The following is an 18,819-nucleotide window of genomic DNA, read 5'->3' as shown; positions in this document are numbered from 1 at the left end:
TCACAGCAATCGATTGCCGCACGTATCGCTTTTAGAGGTGAATGCGTACTTGCGTACCAGTTATATGCAGCCCTGTATGTGTTGTATAAATGATGATCAACATGTAACAATTATATTCAATCAACTGCTAAATTTATTTAGACAGCAACAACAAACAGAATTAAATTTAAAAAAAAAATCAATCAACACACTCAAGTGCCAGTAATTTAATCTTTCTCATAACAGACAGCATTAACCCGGAGGCCCCGCTGGTCAACACAGGCATGTAAAAATAATTCCATGTCACGTGTTTCCTGTGGAGCTCCACTTTACGCCCCTTTAAATCACGTATTTCCTGTGGAGGTGACGTATTTCCGGTGGAGCTCCACTCTACAGGCGTCTGCAGCTGGACACTCTTGCAGTAAATGCTGAGCTCATAAAACAGGTCAAAGTAACAAAACTGAACTCAGGCAAAAGTGTGAACAAACTAACTGGCTGCACAAACAAACATAACTGACCCCTCCCCCCCCGAAAATGACACACAAGGGTATATATATAATGGCTGATCGGACCAATAGAAACAATAGGGGTAACTAAACACAATACAACACTAACTACTGTATAAGACACGACACCGCAGTCCAGTTTGTTGATAAACTAAAAATTAAAGAAGAAATCAAAATGACTAAACTTTAATTACAAATATCTAGTGAAATAACAAACGCTAGTTTAACTAAAGAAGAACACAAATTTCCCCCTCTCCAGCAGGAACTGGTGGTGCAGTCCAATTATCTTCAGGCATTTAACTGCTCTGAGCTCAGGCCACCATCTTTTGTTGGGTTACTACCAGGGATCACAGCAGGTAAATAAACCGGTAAAAGAAACAAGAATTAATCACATTAATCACAACAAACGATAGGAATGAATTGATAAAAATACATCAGTAAACTAAATCTGCGCGCTTACAAATAGAACAAATGTTTTTAAACCAATTAATAAAGTTAATTGCAAATTAATGTGTGTTAAAATAAAAGGATAAATGAAGGTGTGTATGCGTTTACCCACTTTACTTAAGTGTGGCCTGGTGTTTGGCCATCACATTGACCAATATTTCAGTGTTTTACTGCTCTAAAATAATCTTCACTAAAGTGACATTGTGAAACCCCTGTGTTTAAATCCCAGTGCTACGAAAAAATTATATTTTAATGAATGGATGCTATTTAACAGCACCGTGCAGAAACTTTCTGAGGGGCTGGTGCCCTTTCAATCATACATTAAAGGGCCAATCAGTACCCTTAAATAGATCAGCAAAAGTGGGAGGTGTTCAAGCACCCCCGTGCACGTGCCTGCTGTTCACTGGTGCTGAAGCTGTTGGAAGACAGACGGGTGAATGTACGAGTTTGTATCCTTCGAGCTCTGGACCAGGTGATTCTTAGTGGGATGCAGACAGGAGACTTAAAATTTGGTTTTTGAATGATGCTTAATTGTGTACTTAAGAATTTGGGACTGGTCCGCCACAGGCATTTTATTCTTAGTGCAATAGCTCAAAAAGTATTTGATGGATGTTTTTCAAACTTTGCAGACAAATTGGATGAGTGAGAAGATCTACACCTGATTCCATTTTGAGGAAGCAAAGGACGACTGCAGAAAACACTTCCTTTCCAATGATGTGATGTATGTCATTAGCAGGCAACATTGATTGGACAGATAGTCAGATATTTCAGACACACTTAAAAGCCAGGCTTCTCTGTGTAGTGTTTGTAAGGTTAAGTGATTTTTTTTCTTATTTTAGCGTATTACTTGTATGTAAATTCTGCTCTTTTCTTTTTGTAAGAAATTATCTATTATCCTACACCAGTACACCAGCTCTTTCTTAAGAGACATGATGATTTTGAACATACAGACAGTTCTGTTAGTGAGCTAACTACAAAACTAGTCTACTAAGAAAATCACTGCAAACTTTCACTGAAAATTAAACAAATGATCTAACTCATAAACTTGATAACTTTATTCATAATATTTGTAAATGTCAATGGTGAAAGATTACATAAAATTATAAACTGTCACTCTGGGTTTCAACGAAGACAGTATGTCTTTGTATGTGACAGAATGAATGAATGCTAGGAGCCAAAACCTCCAATCACATGTGGAACTTGTCAGTCCTGTACATTAATGTTACTTATTTATCATGTCTTGTCGAGATGTCTCCCAAACACAGAGAAGAATGGGTTCCAAGTGCGTCTAAAATATCTGATCTGTCCAATCAACGTTGCCTAAATGAAGCACCGGAAATACGTCAATGAAGCATATTAACCATGTAAGCTTTAATTTATTCTCCATTTAGAAAAAGCGTGCCAAAATCTTCCGTACACTTATATATGCATATATATCAATAGGCATTTTTATTTACACTGGTTTCAAAGGGAAAATTAACATATATGTGGTCGAAAGCAATTCCCATACAACTATCAGCGCTGTAGTTTAATAAGATATATTACACTTTTAGTCGCAAATATAAATTATATACATAGATACCTTGACTAATGAAATTGTTCTGGTAATTTTATGGGGGAAACCAAGCTTCCCGTGTAGTCTTAGAGCAATCACTTGTGATGATGATCTGGTGCTTATTTCATTTTGAAACTGCACCAAAATAAGCATGCAGTGTCACTAGTGATATGGCACATGAAAGGACACAGATACTCTTCCCTAGTGTAGGGGTGACGGGGCGTGCTGAGAGTACACTGTTGTTTTTCCTACAGCGTCTAGTTACACAGGATGTCTGACTGCATTACGTATAAAATAAATGGAAAAAGCCAAACATAATAAACAATTAATATATTGTTTATACACTTGTGTGATCTGTGACAAAACAGGAATTCCTATTTTCCTTCCCCTGTGTATTACACAACTAGAAAGGTTTATTTCAAGATGAATTTGCTTTTTCTCTAATTACGACAGCAAAGACTTGCATTGTCTAGCTTAACTGTGGAAACCCAGGTGCACGATGACGTAGGCCTACTATCGACTGGACTGCTGAGTGTGTGAATCTAATACAAGCTTATATATACGCATATAATTGTATTACATACTCAAATCATCTGGATGTTTTATTCTGTTCTCTATTTGTCTTTTTATGTGAATGAAGCAGGCGTGTCAGAAGCATTTTGAATGTGGGGGGGACACACGTACCCCTTAGATTTAATGGCGGCGACCCCCATGGAATGAAGCATATATAAATTTAAATGCTGGGAGTCGTTGCAGTCAAATTGGCTGTTTTCGTGCTTATTTCACATTATATTTACGGTCTTTAGGAAGCAGGTCGGCAGAAATTTTATTGTACAATATACATGTAACAATAAAAAACTGGATAGACGATCACTCGCGGTGAAGGGCCACTCCTCCCTGAAACACCTTTGACAGCCCGAACGGAGTGTTGTTTGTTCTGGTCAGTGGTATGGGTGCAAAAAACAAGTATTAAGTATTATATGCTAACAAAATCAGACGAATCTCCTCTAGCGCCATTTTCAGTCCGAAGTCTTGGGTTTTCCTCGACAAACTCTCGCGTTTCTCCTGATCCGCTGCAGGTTGCAATCTGAAGTACCTTATCTGGAAGGAAGGCTGAGACGCGAAAAGAAAAGAAGCGTAAGTAATATTAATAACAACGGAACCAGCCAAACGCCGCAGACGCTCGGAATCCTTTTTATAAACACCACATTTCTATGGTACACTTTATTTAGTAATCGATTGTATTTCTTTGCAGAGCAGTTTAACATTGTGTAACTGGGGTAGCAAGACATATGAAAAACCTTATTTGAAAACGGAAGAACGAAGTCTCACGAGAGTATGGATGCACGTGATCTGTGCCCCGGCTCAGCTCCGTTCCGAGTTGATCAAAGTAAATTTTTCTGCGTGCAAATGGTTATCCAGCAAAGACATATTTGGAAACAGCCTATTTTATTTTATTATATCTTAACTAGACAGGTGTTTTGGTTGTCTATTGTGTTAGTTTGCGTGTGTATCTCGTTAGCCGGTATAGCATGTTAGCAGTATTGCTTAGGGCGCCGTATAAACTTTGTCTATGACAGAGCTGAATTAGGGTCAGATAACAAGATCTGAATAAATGATAGGATACAGGATAGCTATGTAATAAGGTGGGGAAAGGAGCGTTCCAATATTCTAAATTCCATGTTTGTATTTTAAACACTGAAAACTTAGTTATCTACAAAATAGGAATCAACAGCCACGTTTATACACAAATTGTACTGAATTATCAATTTTTTCATTTTGTTTTCATAAACTGCCTACATGAAGGCTACGTCATAGGACTCTATTTTATGACACGAGCGGAAATCACAATGGTCCCACAATTGCTATTCAAGAATCAGTTTTGCCATTTGAAAACTATCCAGTTTTCTGCTTGTACACAGTTTTCATGTTATTTATTATATGGGCTTGTTCCATATTGATCCTTTCAAGATTACATTAATGTATGAAACTGGTTATTTACTAATGTAGCAGAATCAGCACTGAAGCACCTGGATGTGCTTTAAGTCACTGAAAAGTTGATGAAGTCTGTATGAATTTGCTTTAGGGGTGGTGGCTCAGTGGGTACCCCTGGTTGGGGGTTCCTTTCCCAATCCCGCTCCATTTGCTGTGGCATTTGTATGTTCTTCTGGTGTTTCATGGGTTGTCTCTGGATTGTTCCATTTTCTCCCATTCCAAAGGCATTCAGCAGTTAGGTGCTGTACTGTGTGTTTTCCTGTAGGTGGCAGGCATGCTATCCTGCATATTCCCATGCTTTGTGCCCAGTGCTTCCAAGAATATATTTCAGGACCCCTTTGTGACGCTGCACTGGATAAATGTTTGGAAAATGGACGTACTTTACTATCCCCTCCCGCACAGCTGCCGCGCTTAAAGGCTCCATCAGATTCCCATCACTGACTTCTGATATGCCAACACAAGTAAAAGTCATCGTGGTTGGTGCAGGGAGCCGTGGACAAACATACTCAGAATTCGCTCTGCTGCATCCACTTCGCGTGAAGGTATGACTAAGTTTGTTTGGCTTAGTTTGTTTATGCTGGTGTTGCTAGACATAAAGAATGACTCAAATCGGACCAGAACTAGAGCTTATAAAGTCATGATGCAGAATCGCTACATAAACTGCTGTGGTATGTAAATGGGAAATTTCGCAGTGGGATTTTTGGACTTTGCATATTTGAGAGTTGTGTCATAAATGTGTCATATTTTTAGTTTCATTTGATTGAGTAAATTCAGAGTAAAACCCAGAGTCACACATTTCATTTTATTCTGATTATTGAAATGCCTATGAAAACCTGATTTGCCAGGTGGTTGGTGTGGCGGATCCAAACGTGTTTGCTTGTAAGAAGCTGCAGGAACTGCACGGCATTGCTGACCAACATGTGTTTGACGGTACGGAGTCAGTGGCATCCTTTTTCATTTTGTGCCACTTTTGTGTTCTGAAGTGATTTCCTTTTCCCTCTTCATCTTCCATCTTCATTCATCTTCTTTAAATTAAATTTTATTATTATTGTTATTATCTTTTCCATTTTATTTTTGTCTTGAATTTACCTCTGGGATTATTAAAATCTATCTATCTGTCTATCTATCCATCCATCCATCCATAAATGTGATTTTAATGTCTTTTATTTAAAAGTGTTCTTCTGCCTTTATAAAGCACTCTGAATTGCCTTGCGTCTGAATTGTTCTATATAAATGAACTTGCCTTGCCTTACCAGACTGGCACGGTGTTGCGCAGAGGGAGAAGTTTGCGGATGCAGTGTTTATCTGTACCCCAGACCGGCTGCACAAGGTAAACTCAGGAGAATGGCATTCTGGTTGGCACAGTGGTTCAGTGGGCAGCACCGTTGCCCTAAGCCTCCAAGGATAGGGCTTCAAATGTTTTCTCTCCTCGGTCTCCATCCCGGTTTGTCCTCTGCTGCCTCGGACAGTCTCCAAGTTCACCACAACTGAATAAGCATTTGGAAGAGGGATGATGCATTTTGTCTTGGGGGGTGGGGGGGGGGGGTCCTTTACATGGAGCATAGACGACTGCTTTAATTATAGTATAATATTTACTGTGGAATCAAGGCTTTAAAAGCCGTGTTTCAGGCATCAACATTGTATAGAATTGTCATGGGTCGTCATGATTCTCATTGTTTCAGTCTGACGGTATGAAAGACCTCAGTTTTCAACACCAGTCATCAACTGTTGGGCAAATATATTGAGTTATAATCATTAATTTTGACTGGCCCTGAATGCATGAAATGCAGGGCAGAGGCTGTGTAATTATGGGGCCTGAGTGAGGATCCACCCTTTCCAGAGGATTTCCTGGCTCCCAAGGCCGTCAGCACAAATGCAGTACAGGGGGAATCCCTGGATCGTGGTGCCACTCTATGAGTGAGTGTAATTCTGTTCTGCAGGAGCCGGCCGTGGAACTAGCAAGACAAGGTTACCACATCCTGCTGGAGAAACCCATGGCTGTGAGTGTTGGGTCTCTGCCTCCAAATCATTGATGGATTCCATACTCTGTTCTCTTAAACCAGTGTTTCCCCATTTGCTCCTTTGGGACCTGCAGGCAGTTCACAAGCATAAATGTGGATTGTTTGGCAGAGAGCTGGGAGGGAGCAAAAACGTGGACTGTCTGCCCCCAAGGACCGGATTGGGAAACACTATCTTAAAGTATTGCCGTCTAATGATGAGTTACAAACAGTAAACACCTAATCTAGAGCAAATGTCACGGAGGGGAGGTCTGGCAGGTAACTGATGATGTCACAAGTGGAAACTAGGCTATTTCAGATTAGAACAAAGAAAAAATATATTTTTAATGGTATAGAAACCATTAAGATGGGATGAATTGCTCATTCTTTGTAATTTATCTTGTTTTCTTTGAGTATTTTGAGTGATGTTTGAGTGGGTGAATACATGAGTGTTTAAGTAAAAAACAGAATTTCTGTGCATAGATATGCACGGTTCGTATGCTGCGTGACGTAGTTTCCCTTTCCTCTGTATGTCTTTGTGTGTGCGTCATGGATCTTTGTATCGGTGTTCTGCTTTAGGTCACCTCCAGGGACTGCAGTGAGATTGTAGCTGCCTGCATTGAGAACCATGTGATGCTCACCGTGTGCCATGTACTCCGATATGATCCTACAATTCACAAGATAAAAGTCAGTCTCTTGCTCATGCTGTTTCTTTAAAAGTGTTCTGGATGGAACATTTTTTAAGGTTCCGTTTCAGGTGCTTGGTGTGTTCTCAGAGCAAAGCACAGGTTTGTTGTTTTATACATTAGATCAAGCACAAATGTTAAGATCTCCATATTTGTGGTTAATGCTGACCACACTGGAAAATGTGCTTTTTCAGGAGCTTATCGACAGTGGTGCCATTGGGGATCTGGTCCACATTCAGCATTTAGAACCGGTAGGTCAGAACCATCTTTTCTAAGATTTCAAAATGTGTGGTTCAGCTGTCATTGGAAAGTTGCCGGTTCAAATCCCAGGTTTGGCAGAGTGATTTTTTGGTAACTGCTTGTCCGGAGATACAGGTGCAAAGCAGGGAATAACCCAGGATAGGGCACTAATCCATTGTAGGACACACTCACACGGTCATACCTGTAACTCCAGTTAACCTCAGCATGTTTTTGGGTAAAGCAGAGTTCCCACAGGAAACCCCATGACAACACAGGGAGAACATGTGAACTCCACACATGGAGCCATGGTGGAGACTCTCTACACACTGATCCCACAAGTGTGAGGCAACTGTGCAAACCACTGCGCCACCATGCCACCTCTGAAGAGAAAATGAAAAACCTTATAATATTATCTAGCCATGCAGTGAGAGACGGTACTTAACCTGGGGCCTGTTTCACAAAGCAGGATTACTTGCTTAGCCAGATAACTTTCCAGATTTAAGGTAGTCTGGGCTAAATAGACCTTATTTTCATCAACTTACATTCAGTCCAGACTACCCTAACCCCCTGGGGCCTGAGGCCTTTTTTCCACTTTCGAGGTAGTCTGACATGCCTTGACATTTTAAAATATTTCACCTATCTAAAAAACATTTATCCCAAAGTGATACATTTGCTTTTATTCAGCACAAACTCAGCACCAATAATCTGAGACCTCTTAGAATGTTATTATTCTATTTTTTGTTAAAATCAACTTTAAACATATACTTTTCAAAAACCTATTTTCAGACATGCTGAGAAATTGTAAAAAATCACATTATAGACATTTCTAGGTAAGACTTTTGAGCTCTGAAGCTTATAGACACAGGGGTTGGCTACACATAGGTGAAAGTGACATTCTGAAATTTTATGTAGTTTGATTACTAAAGTTTTAGAACTTTGGAGTGACACTCTTTTTCTCAAAGTCAGTGGTCTTCACAATGAATATTGATGAGATAGGTGTCCTCACACCTGTAGTAGTTTGCATACTGTCAATGGCCCATCAGTCTGGAATGTCACTGCACCCCACACCCATCACTTTGGAAAGGCAGTTTGAAACGCAAGAAAAGTAGCAACAATAAAATCCCTTTCACAGTTTATTAATAGATGGAATGAAAAATGAAAAACTGTTACTATATAAATATAGAAAGCGATAAATATGATGCAGTGACTATTATTGACGCTCTGGGGACGAGGGCATCATCGACCGCGTATCTTTCTCGCGTATTTCAGTTTATATCTCGCTGAAATCATTATGTAGAATCATGAAAAAAACACTGACTAAATCCGTTATCTGTCTTCTTTTCAAAACTTCCATTTTCAGAAGTATTAAAGTTTTTAAAATTAGGTTAAATAGGCAAAAAAGCAAATCGTGTCACCTTTCTTTGTTTTACTTGCGTCGGGAGCGTGTAGGACCGCTCTCAGCGGAAGATCGCTATTCACGTTCTAAATACGCTGCGTTTGAATCGGCGACCACGTGATTACAGGCACACAGGCTTAGCCCACTGAGCTATGAACACAGGTATGAGCTTCGCTGCTGAAAGTGGCAACACTGGCGCAAAGCTTCAGCGGCAGAGACGTATCCGTGTGCTATATTGTAGCCGATCAGTGTAAACACTACCCAGACATGTGCTCTTGTTTATTTCGGTCACAATGGGCGTATTCACATATTTCTTTACCCAATACTAACTGTCGGATTATCATGTTATTATCATGCGAATAGCGCGATTTGCAAGTGGGTGGGCGATCAGAGCCGCTTCGAGACGCAGACGCTTAAGTCAGTCACTCTTGTTCTTTCAATTCGTATCACGAAGCTGTAAAAATATATTTAGTTTCTACCTATATATATTTGAAAAGTAGACCGTCCAAGGTTTCTGAGAGTATTTTTAAAATGTGTATATGACAAAAACTCGCGGAGTTATTTAAACGGTTTTGCGAAATTTCTGTCAGATCCCGCCGGCGGGATCGCCGGTCCCAAGGGGCTAAATCTGGCAAGTTATCTGGCTAAGCAAGTAATCCTGCTTTGTGAAACAGGCCCCTGAGTGGTAACTCTTAGTACATGAAAGGAGCATAAAACCTGGGGAGATGCAGCACCGACTGACAGCTTGCCTCTTCTGGAGGTCCTTGTTGTTATTACTCAAATTGATTTGCCATCTTATGCCTATGAATGGCTCTATGAAAAGCTTTCAGAAGCGTTTGGGGAAAAAAAAAAACAACCCACTCAATACATGCTGTGGTACAAACACTTCGCTCAGGGTCTTCACATGGCTGTCCCTTGATCACTTTTGGCTCTTTCTGTGACCCTGCAGGTTGGATTCTACCATTTTGCCCACTCCTTTGTTAGAGGGAACTGGCGGAACGAAGCCAGAAGCTCCTTCGCCCTCCTTGCAAAGTCCTGCCATGATATTGACCTCATCCACCACTGGGCTGGGGGCCGCAGGTATGCTCTGCTGCTCCTGCAGTATCATGTGCCCCCCCCCAACCACCGTAGTCCAGAGCCCAGCTACCATAATGATAATAATCGATACTTTATTGATCCCCTTGGGGAAATTGTCTTTTTTACACCTCCCTCAACTTGCTCTTTGTAGAGTAAGTCCTCCGCGAAGGGCAGCGACCCATAGCAGCGTCCAGGGAGCTGGCGGTTAAGGGCCTTGCTCAAGGACCTGCAGACGTGCTGAGGCTGGGCTTGAACCGACAACCTTATGATTACAAGCACACAGGCTTAGCCCACTGAGCCACAAACTGCGATTATTTAGCAGCTGAGTATCTCCAGGAAAAGCAGAAGCTAAACAGGACTAGGTTGAAACATAGTCCAGAACGCCGAGCACCGGTGATTTGATTGGTTGTGCAAGCCGCATGTTAATGAGTCTGTCTTCTAAGGTGTGTCAAGGTGTCATCGTTTGGATCTCTCTGCCACTTCACCAAAGACAATAAGGTTCGTACACAATGATACAGAGTACAAGACCTACAGCCTGTTTTACACTGAAACATATATTCTTGGCAGAGCATGTCCTCTTCTACTTTTAAGATCAGAAACCTATCCTAGGATTGCTGGCCTTTAAGATAATCACGTTTGAGTTAGTCTTTCCTGTCTTTGCTAGCCTTCTGGAGCTGGTGACCGCTGTTTGGACTGTCCTGTTGAAGCATCCTGTCCATATTCTGCGTGCAAGATCTATCTGGATAGAGTTAAAAAGGTTATATGGAATTATTTCATTTTGCCTCCCTCGTTCCTCTATTTTTGTTAGCCCATGACAGAATAACAGTGGTTTCAACGTTACAATTTGTTAAAGTTAGTCGTTACTCTATAATCACAATGATACACATTGCTAACTTTTTAGTCAATGGTCAAGCTAACAGCACAGAGAGCTAGAAAGGTACTGAGAGAACAGTGGGGATGCACAGGGAAGGAGACTGGGCTACATGGAGAAGGTAGGTATCTTACACGGCCAAAAAGATGTGGACACCAACTTGTCCAACGTCGTGACAAATTTTGAACAACAAAGGGCTCAAAGGAGCTTAGTTAATGGATGGCCCCTGGGTGAGCTACGTTGGGTGAGGTACGTTGGGTGAGGTACGTTGGGTGAGGTAGGTTGGGTGAGGTACATTTGCTATGTTCTACAGCTCATTATCTGACCTGTGTGCTTTGTTGATTGTGTCCTACTTATGGGATTAATTTTTTATTTTGCTCAATAATGCAAATTTTTAGAAAACGTGCCCTTTTACCTCAATGCTTATTGACCTAAGTATATATTTTAGCTATCAGTTTGCTAATGAATTTCATCATTGGTTTCACTCTGGTGTCCTGTAAATTTGCCAGGAAAATACATCTTCCAGCTGCCTATATGATATACGGTTGTGGTGAGGATCAGCTGATCCTGAGGACTGCATATCTGAGTCTATAGATACTCGCATTTGTTTTAGGTAGGATAGACAATGTAATATGAAAACACACGCGATCGTGATTTGAAGGTTGCAGCTGCAGAAACATGAAGCTTGTGTGAATAGATCACAGCTGGCCTAGTTGGAAACTGTCAGTTCACATTCCCAGATACCTCCTAGCACACCTGCAATAACACAGAATATCTGGTACCGGTGTGTTGGGAGCTGGGAGGGAGTGAAGATGTAGACTGTCTGGGGGTTTGTGAGGACCGGGTTGAGAAAAATGCCTTAGGGGGACTGGCTGTCATATCCTGCTGAAAGTTAAATGTAGGCAGGTGTGAAATTCTAGGCTCAGTTATGTGCTCTAGTTGAAGCGGTAAGCTAATGCAGAGATCGAATTTATCGACGGCATCGACGGCAAAAGCCGCCGTGGCTTAGCAATTTGCCGTGCTACCCTGAATATTTACAAGTTCTTGCCGGCAGATACTTGCAGTGCCCTCTTCCTCAGTTGCCTTTGTGCCCTATTGTATATGTTTAGATCATAATAAAGTCAATAAACATGAAATCAAGAACAAGTTCTTCCATTTTTTACTTCTCTGTCGCCATGTCCATGATATCTGGGTTGATAGGCGCATCCCATAATTTTACGTTAGCCACGCCTCCATGGTAAAATTATTCAGAGCGGCTATTCTAGCCGATGCTTACCTCCCTCCGAAACTAATAGCAACATGTTCATAGAATAGGGAGGGTGAGAAGGTTTAGAAGTTCTTTTGAAAGTGAGGCTGTATTGGGGGTATTTTTGGCACGTGAACAATCATCGATTTACTTCGACAAATACATGTTAAGGACCTGTTATAAGGCCACAAAGTTCCAATTAAAATGCCTACGAAAGATCGGGAGAAAAAAAGAAAGCAGGCTGAGATGACGGCCGCTGCTTCTAAGACCCAGAAAATAACCACATTTTTTAGGTAATTTCGCTGGTTATGCATGTCTTTCCCAGTCATACCGCATCTATTGTTATGGAAATTATCTGTCATTACTTGACGTTGTAATAATTTATAATAGACTGTAATAATTCATAGAAGATTGAAATAATTGATACCAGATGTACATTGAATTTTAGTGAAAACGGAGAAGGAGTTAAACTGTACTGTCCTGCAGCTGCTGTGGCTCGCGGAAGTGTTGCGGGACAGTTCGTAGTGGCTCGCGGCATTGGGCGGGACAGTTCGTAGTGGCTCGCGGCACTGGGCGCGACAGTTAGCGAGTGGCTTGCGACAGTGTTTGAGTGGCTCGGGACAGTTGGCGAGTGTTAGTTGGCTTGAATATGGTCACTCATGCATTATTTTGAAGTTCTGTTAGTCATGTTAGTGTTCAATGTCTCAGTTAAAAAAATGTTCATTAAATTAAAGTTTTTATCACTGACAATAGCTGGTTCTGTTTTTTTTTCATAAAACATTTCGTCATTACTGAGTAGGTGAATGAAGGCAACAGCATCTTTTTTTCAATAGCTAGTCTAACACTATTTCACAGGATGCTAATGCATTTATTGCCCTTGAAAATGTCAGAATGCTAAATATTTCATGCGTCCGGCTATATTCCTTTTTGCCTCAGTGCCCTGGCCAGTAATTCTTGATTGCCTTGGTGCCCTCCGAACCTACGGGAAAATGCCTTAGTGCCCTCCTATATTTGAGGGGATAAAAGGCAAACATTGTTGTGCCCCCCGAACAAAGTAATTCTACCCCTGCTAATGTAATAGCGTTGGTCTCCTGGCAGGGGCACGTCCGCTGGCCGGTCTCGGTGCTGTGCCCCAGCTCAGTTCCCGACATTGAGACTGTGACGGAGGCTCTGCGTCGGGGTCCTTACGGCCGCTGCGTCTACAGCTGCGACAACGACGTCTGCACCAATCAGGTGAGGAAGACCCTTGGTGAAACCTGCAGGCCGGTAATACCGTCGTTTTCCATGTTGGCAGCCGGCGAAGCATTAACTTTTTTCACACCTAACCAGGTTGTGAACATGGAGTTTGCCGGAGGTCTCACTGCTGCCTTCACCATGGTGGCGTTTACAGAGGAAGTCTGCAGGCGCAAGACCACCATCCACGGGAGCAAGGTAGTCCCCTCCCCCCACTACCACCTGTCACTGTACTGCAAATTCCACGTTATTTATGGATATTTATTATTATTTTTAAATGTTTGTTGTTTAATATTTTGTCTCTTTATACTTACATCCCTTCTTTCACAGTTTTGTAACTTGGCAACATAGCGTGTCACTGCATAGTATACTAAGTATAACTGTATATATGGCAAAACTTTGATTGGTTAGTTGATTGATTGAATGATTGAATGGTTGATCGAATGATTGCTTGGAGTGAAGTGCCACCTTTAATAGACTTGTTCTGATGTAGCATCCCAGAAAGTCGGGTTGGTATGAATGTCTTTGTGTGGAAGGCAAGGGAACAAGTGCAAACTGGGAAGTTGTGTCTGGGCATTGGCGAGAAACCCATTTTTGGTGTGATTCAAGCAAGAGCTGCTATCGTAATGGGGAATACCTCAAACCCTGCTGATGTCAGGCCAGAGTCATGACAGGATTTCCAGTATTTACTCAGTTCTGTTTTTATAAATGCACGTTAGAAATTGTTTTCGCATGAATTCTTGGGTTCTAGTGCAATCTAGTGGTTTTAAGTGGGTTTAATGAAGTATAAGCAGTGTCTCTCTGTTTCACCACTAGGATTTACGTTTGCGGCTTTGTGTTGATGAATAAGCTGTGGTCTCCAGCAATGTTTACAATGAAAACAGCTTCTTTACAAAGTTATGGGGGGGGAGGGATAAGATATCAGTCCACAGCAGGCCGTATACTCACACATTACAGTTAGCTTCACTTATGCTAATTTTCTGGAAAAGGAAAACTTGTATTAACATGATAACATGCAACATGCCCTCCACACAGAGAGCCCAAGGCAGGATTTGGGACCACAGAACTGGAGGTTAGAGGCTACAGAGCTAACCACTAAACCATCATGATCAGTCCAAGTACAGGCCACCTGAAGAGCCTGCTTAGCTCTGGTCCTCTGTGGAGATGCTGGGCTTGTATCTTCTCTGTCCCCTTGTGGGATAATCAGTCTGGTATGTCTTTCATTTCAGGGTGAGCTGTCCTACGATGGTCATAGGCTCTCGGTGTTTGACTTCCTCACGCAGACGAGGACAGAGCATACGGTAGACATACAAGTGCTTGGAAACTTCGCCTCACATGGTCACGGCGTGGCTGACTACCACCTGGTGGATGCCTTTGTCTCTGCTGTGGCGGTGAGGAACCCTGTGAATTTTAAATGAATCAATGTCAAGAATCATCCTAATAATCGGGTCAAATTGAAGAGTCTAGCCTTGGTGTGATTCAATGTAATTCACTGCTGTTTGTGGTCTTTGGCATGTATGAAAGAACAATGATTCATCCCTGATCCGGTCGGGACCTGAGGAGACCCTGGCCAGTCACAGGCTGGTGTTTGAGGCGGAGCAGTCTCGGCGGGAACATCGGGTGATATTCTGTGGAATGGACCAGGAAGATCAAGGGCCAAAGCAGGAAGTGATGAAACAACCCCATTCCCAAAGCCCTGAAAATGTTTAGGGGGAGGGCTGGAGAAATACTTTGGGCCTTTGATTGGCCTACATAGAATAACACTGCTACTGTTAGAAGGCGGGCTTAACTTCAAAAATCGAAGTACTAATTCTAATTCTAGAATTAGCAACTGTAACTTAAACAATTTTAAGTTTTAAACTTTTAGCAACTGTAAATTAAACAATGCTTCATTCTAGTCACATTAGAGTTTCTACAGTATTGTCTGTAATACTCAACTGTCCAGTTACTTTGAAGAGAAATTAATATTGTACTGTGACGTTTTTAAATTACGTTTTTATTTCTAATTTTATATATATATATATATATATATATATATATATATATATATAATATACAATATACAATAAGCTGGTTGTATAAGTGTGCACATCCTTAAACTAATACTTTATTGAAGCACTTTTTGAATCAATTACAGCATTGAGTCTTTTTGGGTAGGAGTCTATCGGCATGCCACATCCTGACTTGCCAATATTTTCCCATTCTTCCTTGCAAAAGCGCTCCAAATCTGTCATATTGCGAGGTCACAGGTCACCCTACAGATTTTCAATTGGATTTAGGTCTGGGTTCTGACTGGGCCATTCCAAAGTTTTAAGTTTCTTCCGGTGAAGCCATTCTTCTGTTGATTTGGATGTATGCTTGAGGTCATTGTCATGCCGAAAGGTGAAATTCTTCTTCAGCTTGTCTTCAGCCCGCTGCCAGGCTCAACATTAGGGTTTCTGATTTATTTCCTTAGTAGGATCTTTTATCCGAAGCGATGTACAGTTGTGAGGCATGGTCTGCCAGTGCCCCACAGTGAAATCACTTTACTAATCACAGGTTTTGCACCAGCACCACCTGCTGGTCGGGCCAGGCCCTTCAACATGTTAATTTACTCTGGAACCTAGACATTTGGGAGATTTAATTATTCTGCTCCTTTTCCTGTGCAGTCCTGCCCTTTCTGTCTCAAAAGACCTATAATTCCCATGTGCACACAAACATAACCTTACACTCCTACTTTATGGCGACTGGACCTGGAGGATAGTGAACAAATAGTATCATGTTCATAGTGTAGATAGAAGCATGTAGTAAAATAAATACCAACAGATCAGTAAAATTACTGCCCCTTACAGAGGGATATTTCAGCCGGAAAACTGAATATCGAATATAAGGTGCGAGTTGGGTTTATGAAGCAATATGATTGATCTAAGTTACAATAATAATAGGTTACATTTATATAGTGCCTTTCACAAACCCATGGTTGGTTTACAGGGGGAGAAGAAAAAAGTATTGTGGAAGGGTAAGATTGTGGAAGAGAGTTCCATAGTTTAGTGGCCATGGCACTGTAGGGCCTGCCACTTATGGTGGAAACTCTGGCACGTGGAACAGCAAGGAGATTATTACTAGAAGATCTGAGAGAGCATCAGTGATAGATTGCTGAAGATCGGTTAAGGTGGTCAGAAGGAAGAATCGAGTTATAGCAACCTGCCCCATCAGATGATGGGAAGCACAAGGAAGGGCTACTCACTCTGAAGTAGAGCTTAGATCGGGCCCAAAAAATTAAACCCGATCCTACCCGAGCCCGTGCACCTTGTGTCCGAGCCCGACCCGGTCCGACACATTAACTGTAATTATGAGCCCTTTTTTTTAATACGTGAGCCGTTGTAACAGACGTTCTCAACTACAATTCTAAGTTGTTTGAACTACAGAAATTAGTTTAGATTTATCTTAATGAAAAATGCAACAAGGACGAAGCATGTAAACTGCATTGTTTGTTTATTCAGAATGGATCGCAAATAGATCCGAATGAAAAAAAAACGTGAACAATGATAAACACAGAAAATGAACAAGTAATTAACTTTGGATGGCATATTTAATAAATATGATAAGTTTTAGAATATTTTTAAACAAAATAGGTAATAGCGGAACTGTTGTTCTGATGTCCGCAATTATTGAGACACGTTTAGAAGAAAAGCACGTTTTCACTTACCCAGTTCGCTTGCTGCTGGAACCAGTTTGTGTGCTCGGCATTGAACTTTAAGTAAAGGGTTAAGAAAAAGGTTAAATCCTTCCGTAAGCAGCCAACGAGGTATGTGTTAATTAAGTTTTAGTTAAGTTTGTTGTATTTAGCCATGTAAATGCTAACTGAGGTTCGTGTTAACTGTATATGAATTCTCTAAGCTGTCTTTATTGTTATTTATGTTTATATTTCATTTGAATTTCAATGTTTGTTAGCTAATATTGTAAGTAAATGTGCTTGATTTTGTGTTTCCGTATCTGTATTTAGTTCTCACGTCTGCCATGATGGTGATAATAACGAAGCCACTGTCTTTCGAATAAACCGTCGGCTCAGTTAAATGCAAAGGACTCTTGTGCTCGTGTCTTACGGGAGGGAGCTACATTTATAATTATGGCATAGCTCTCCACCCAATTAGGCTAATTAAGTAATGATTTAAAAAAAAAAAAACACACACAAATGCTTGATCATGGCCCCGCCCAGCCCGGCCCGGCCCGAAGATAGTGGCAGGAAATATCGGCCCGACCCGGCCCACGGGTCGGGTCGGGTCAAGTCTGGGCTCGGCCTCGGGCAGAGAATCTAAACTCTACTCTGAAGTAATCGAGGCTGTCATTAGAGTGATAAGCCTTGGACTGCCCCAGTGGAACATGCTGGAATCTAAAAGTAACCTCATTATCTCCTACTTCGACAGCGTTGAAAAGCCACTTCAAAGTGGGAAGTCCCTCTGAGCTCTATCACCAACTCATCAACATCACCCAAGAGCCTAAAGACACTGCCCAAAATGTCCTCTTTGGAACCACAGAACTCAAAGACTGACTTCTGACCTCCACAGAAGAGGAAGCGAAGGAAGAGTATGGTGTTGCTGTAATCCAAAAAAAATTCTTGATGGTCAGTGTATACAGGGGTTCTTGAATGAGTCTATGAAGCTGGATATGAGGGGGGTGCGAGAGGATCAGGCTGTTACTGAGGAGGAGCTGATGGAACAACTGAACCGGGCATCATGCTTGGAGGACGAGAGGCGAATGAAAGTGAAGACGACGTTCCATATAAGGACTGCTACAAAAAGTGACATCCATATGGAGCTGAACACCCCCTCATTTATGCTCCGGCTTGAAGGAGAAGGGTAACCATAGTGACCCCCGGGGAAGCGCTGAAGACGAAAAAGAAGAAAAGTTAGGCGATGATACAATCTATGTATCTCTATTTATTCATTCATTTTTTAGTTATCCATCCATCCATCCATCCATACATTTCTTTTTAAGATTTAAGCCAAGTTAATTGCCAAATGCACTTTATAGTGTGGAGCACAATCCAGGATTACAGACAATGCTGACTGCTGCCACTGCTACTCTGATACACCTTCACAGATATATCTGTACCTTTTCTTTGCTAGTCGCTCCTCCCTAACAGCAACATCTGCCCTGATTATTGTTTATGAAAAACAACAAAATCTATTCAGTTTAGTTATAAAGACTATTAGGTTAAAACAACCAATTAAGAAAGAAAAAAAAATCAGTTAAATGCACTACATCATTATAGGGATAACAGATTTCATTCGGATACATGGCTTCACTAAATGATAAATCATGTTTTTGCTGAATGATGAATTTCATGGACATTCATTCCTAATAGGCAGTTGCTTGGCCACCTGTTACCAACAATGACCTTGATTTATAAACTTCAGGTTGTATCTCTGTTACGTTAGCATGCGCGTGTATGTCCATCCATCCTTTCAGATTCCGTGTTCCAGCGGGTCCGGTTCCAGGTTTTCCATCTCTGGTTTATTGCCTCGTTTCAGTTTCCCACCTCTTTTTTTCTTTTAGTTTAGATATCTTAGCCCAGTTAATGTAATCACTTGGTTTCTTTATTATTTTCG

The 18,819-nt window shown here is 41.3% G+C and overlaps 2 protein-coding genes across 8 annotated transcripts in view; one reads left to right on the top strand and one right to left on the bottom strand.

The window, feature by feature from the left end:
• The window catches only part of LOC111859078 (epithelial membrane protein 3-like), a 234,295-nt gene that overhangs the window by 196,454 nt on the left and 19,022 nt on the right, over nt 1-18,819 (bottom strand). The window lies entirely within an intron of this gene.
• LOC111859063 (putative oxidoreductase YteT) lies at nt 2,278-17,413 on the top strand. Of its 7 annotated transcripts, none has more exons than XM_023841407.2 (15): nt 2,278-2,296; nt 3,567-3,624; nt 4,885-5,024; nt 5,328-5,412; nt 5,739-5,812; nt 6,423-6,482; nt 7,059-7,166; nt 7,360-7,416; nt 9,751-9,881; nt 10,322-10,376; nt 10,543-10,635; nt 13,094-13,228; nt 13,325-13,426; nt 14,458-14,619; nt 14,753-17,413. In XM_023841407.2, exons 3-15 carry the CDS (start codon nt 4,932-4,934, stop codon nt 14,936-14,938), a joined length of 1,341 nt encoding a protein of 446 aa, XP_023697175.2. In that variant the 5' UTR covers nt 2,278-2,296; nt 3,567-3,624; nt 4,885-4,931; the 3' UTR covers nt 14,939-17,413. The 7 variants fall into 7 exon arrangements, with proteins under 7 accessions (XP_023697175.2, XP_023697174.2, XP_023697173.2 ...); XM_023841406.2 differs by lacking the exon at nt 2,278-2,296 and adding an exon at nt 3,372-3,427; XM_023841405.2 differs by lacking the exon at nt 2,278-2,296 and having other exon boundaries at nt 3,385-3,624.

The sequence above is a fragment of the Paramormyrops kingsleyae genome, chromosome 6 (genome assembly GCF_048594095.1).
Source record: "Paramormyrops kingsleyae isolate MSU_618 chromosome 6, PKINGS_0.4, whole genome shotgun sequence".
Classification (NCBI taxonomy): Eukaryota; Metazoa; Chordata; class Actinopteri; order Osteoglossiformes; family Mormyridae; genus Paramormyrops; species Paramormyrops kingsleyae.
This window is presented reverse-complemented; position numbering and strand designations above follow the sequence as displayed.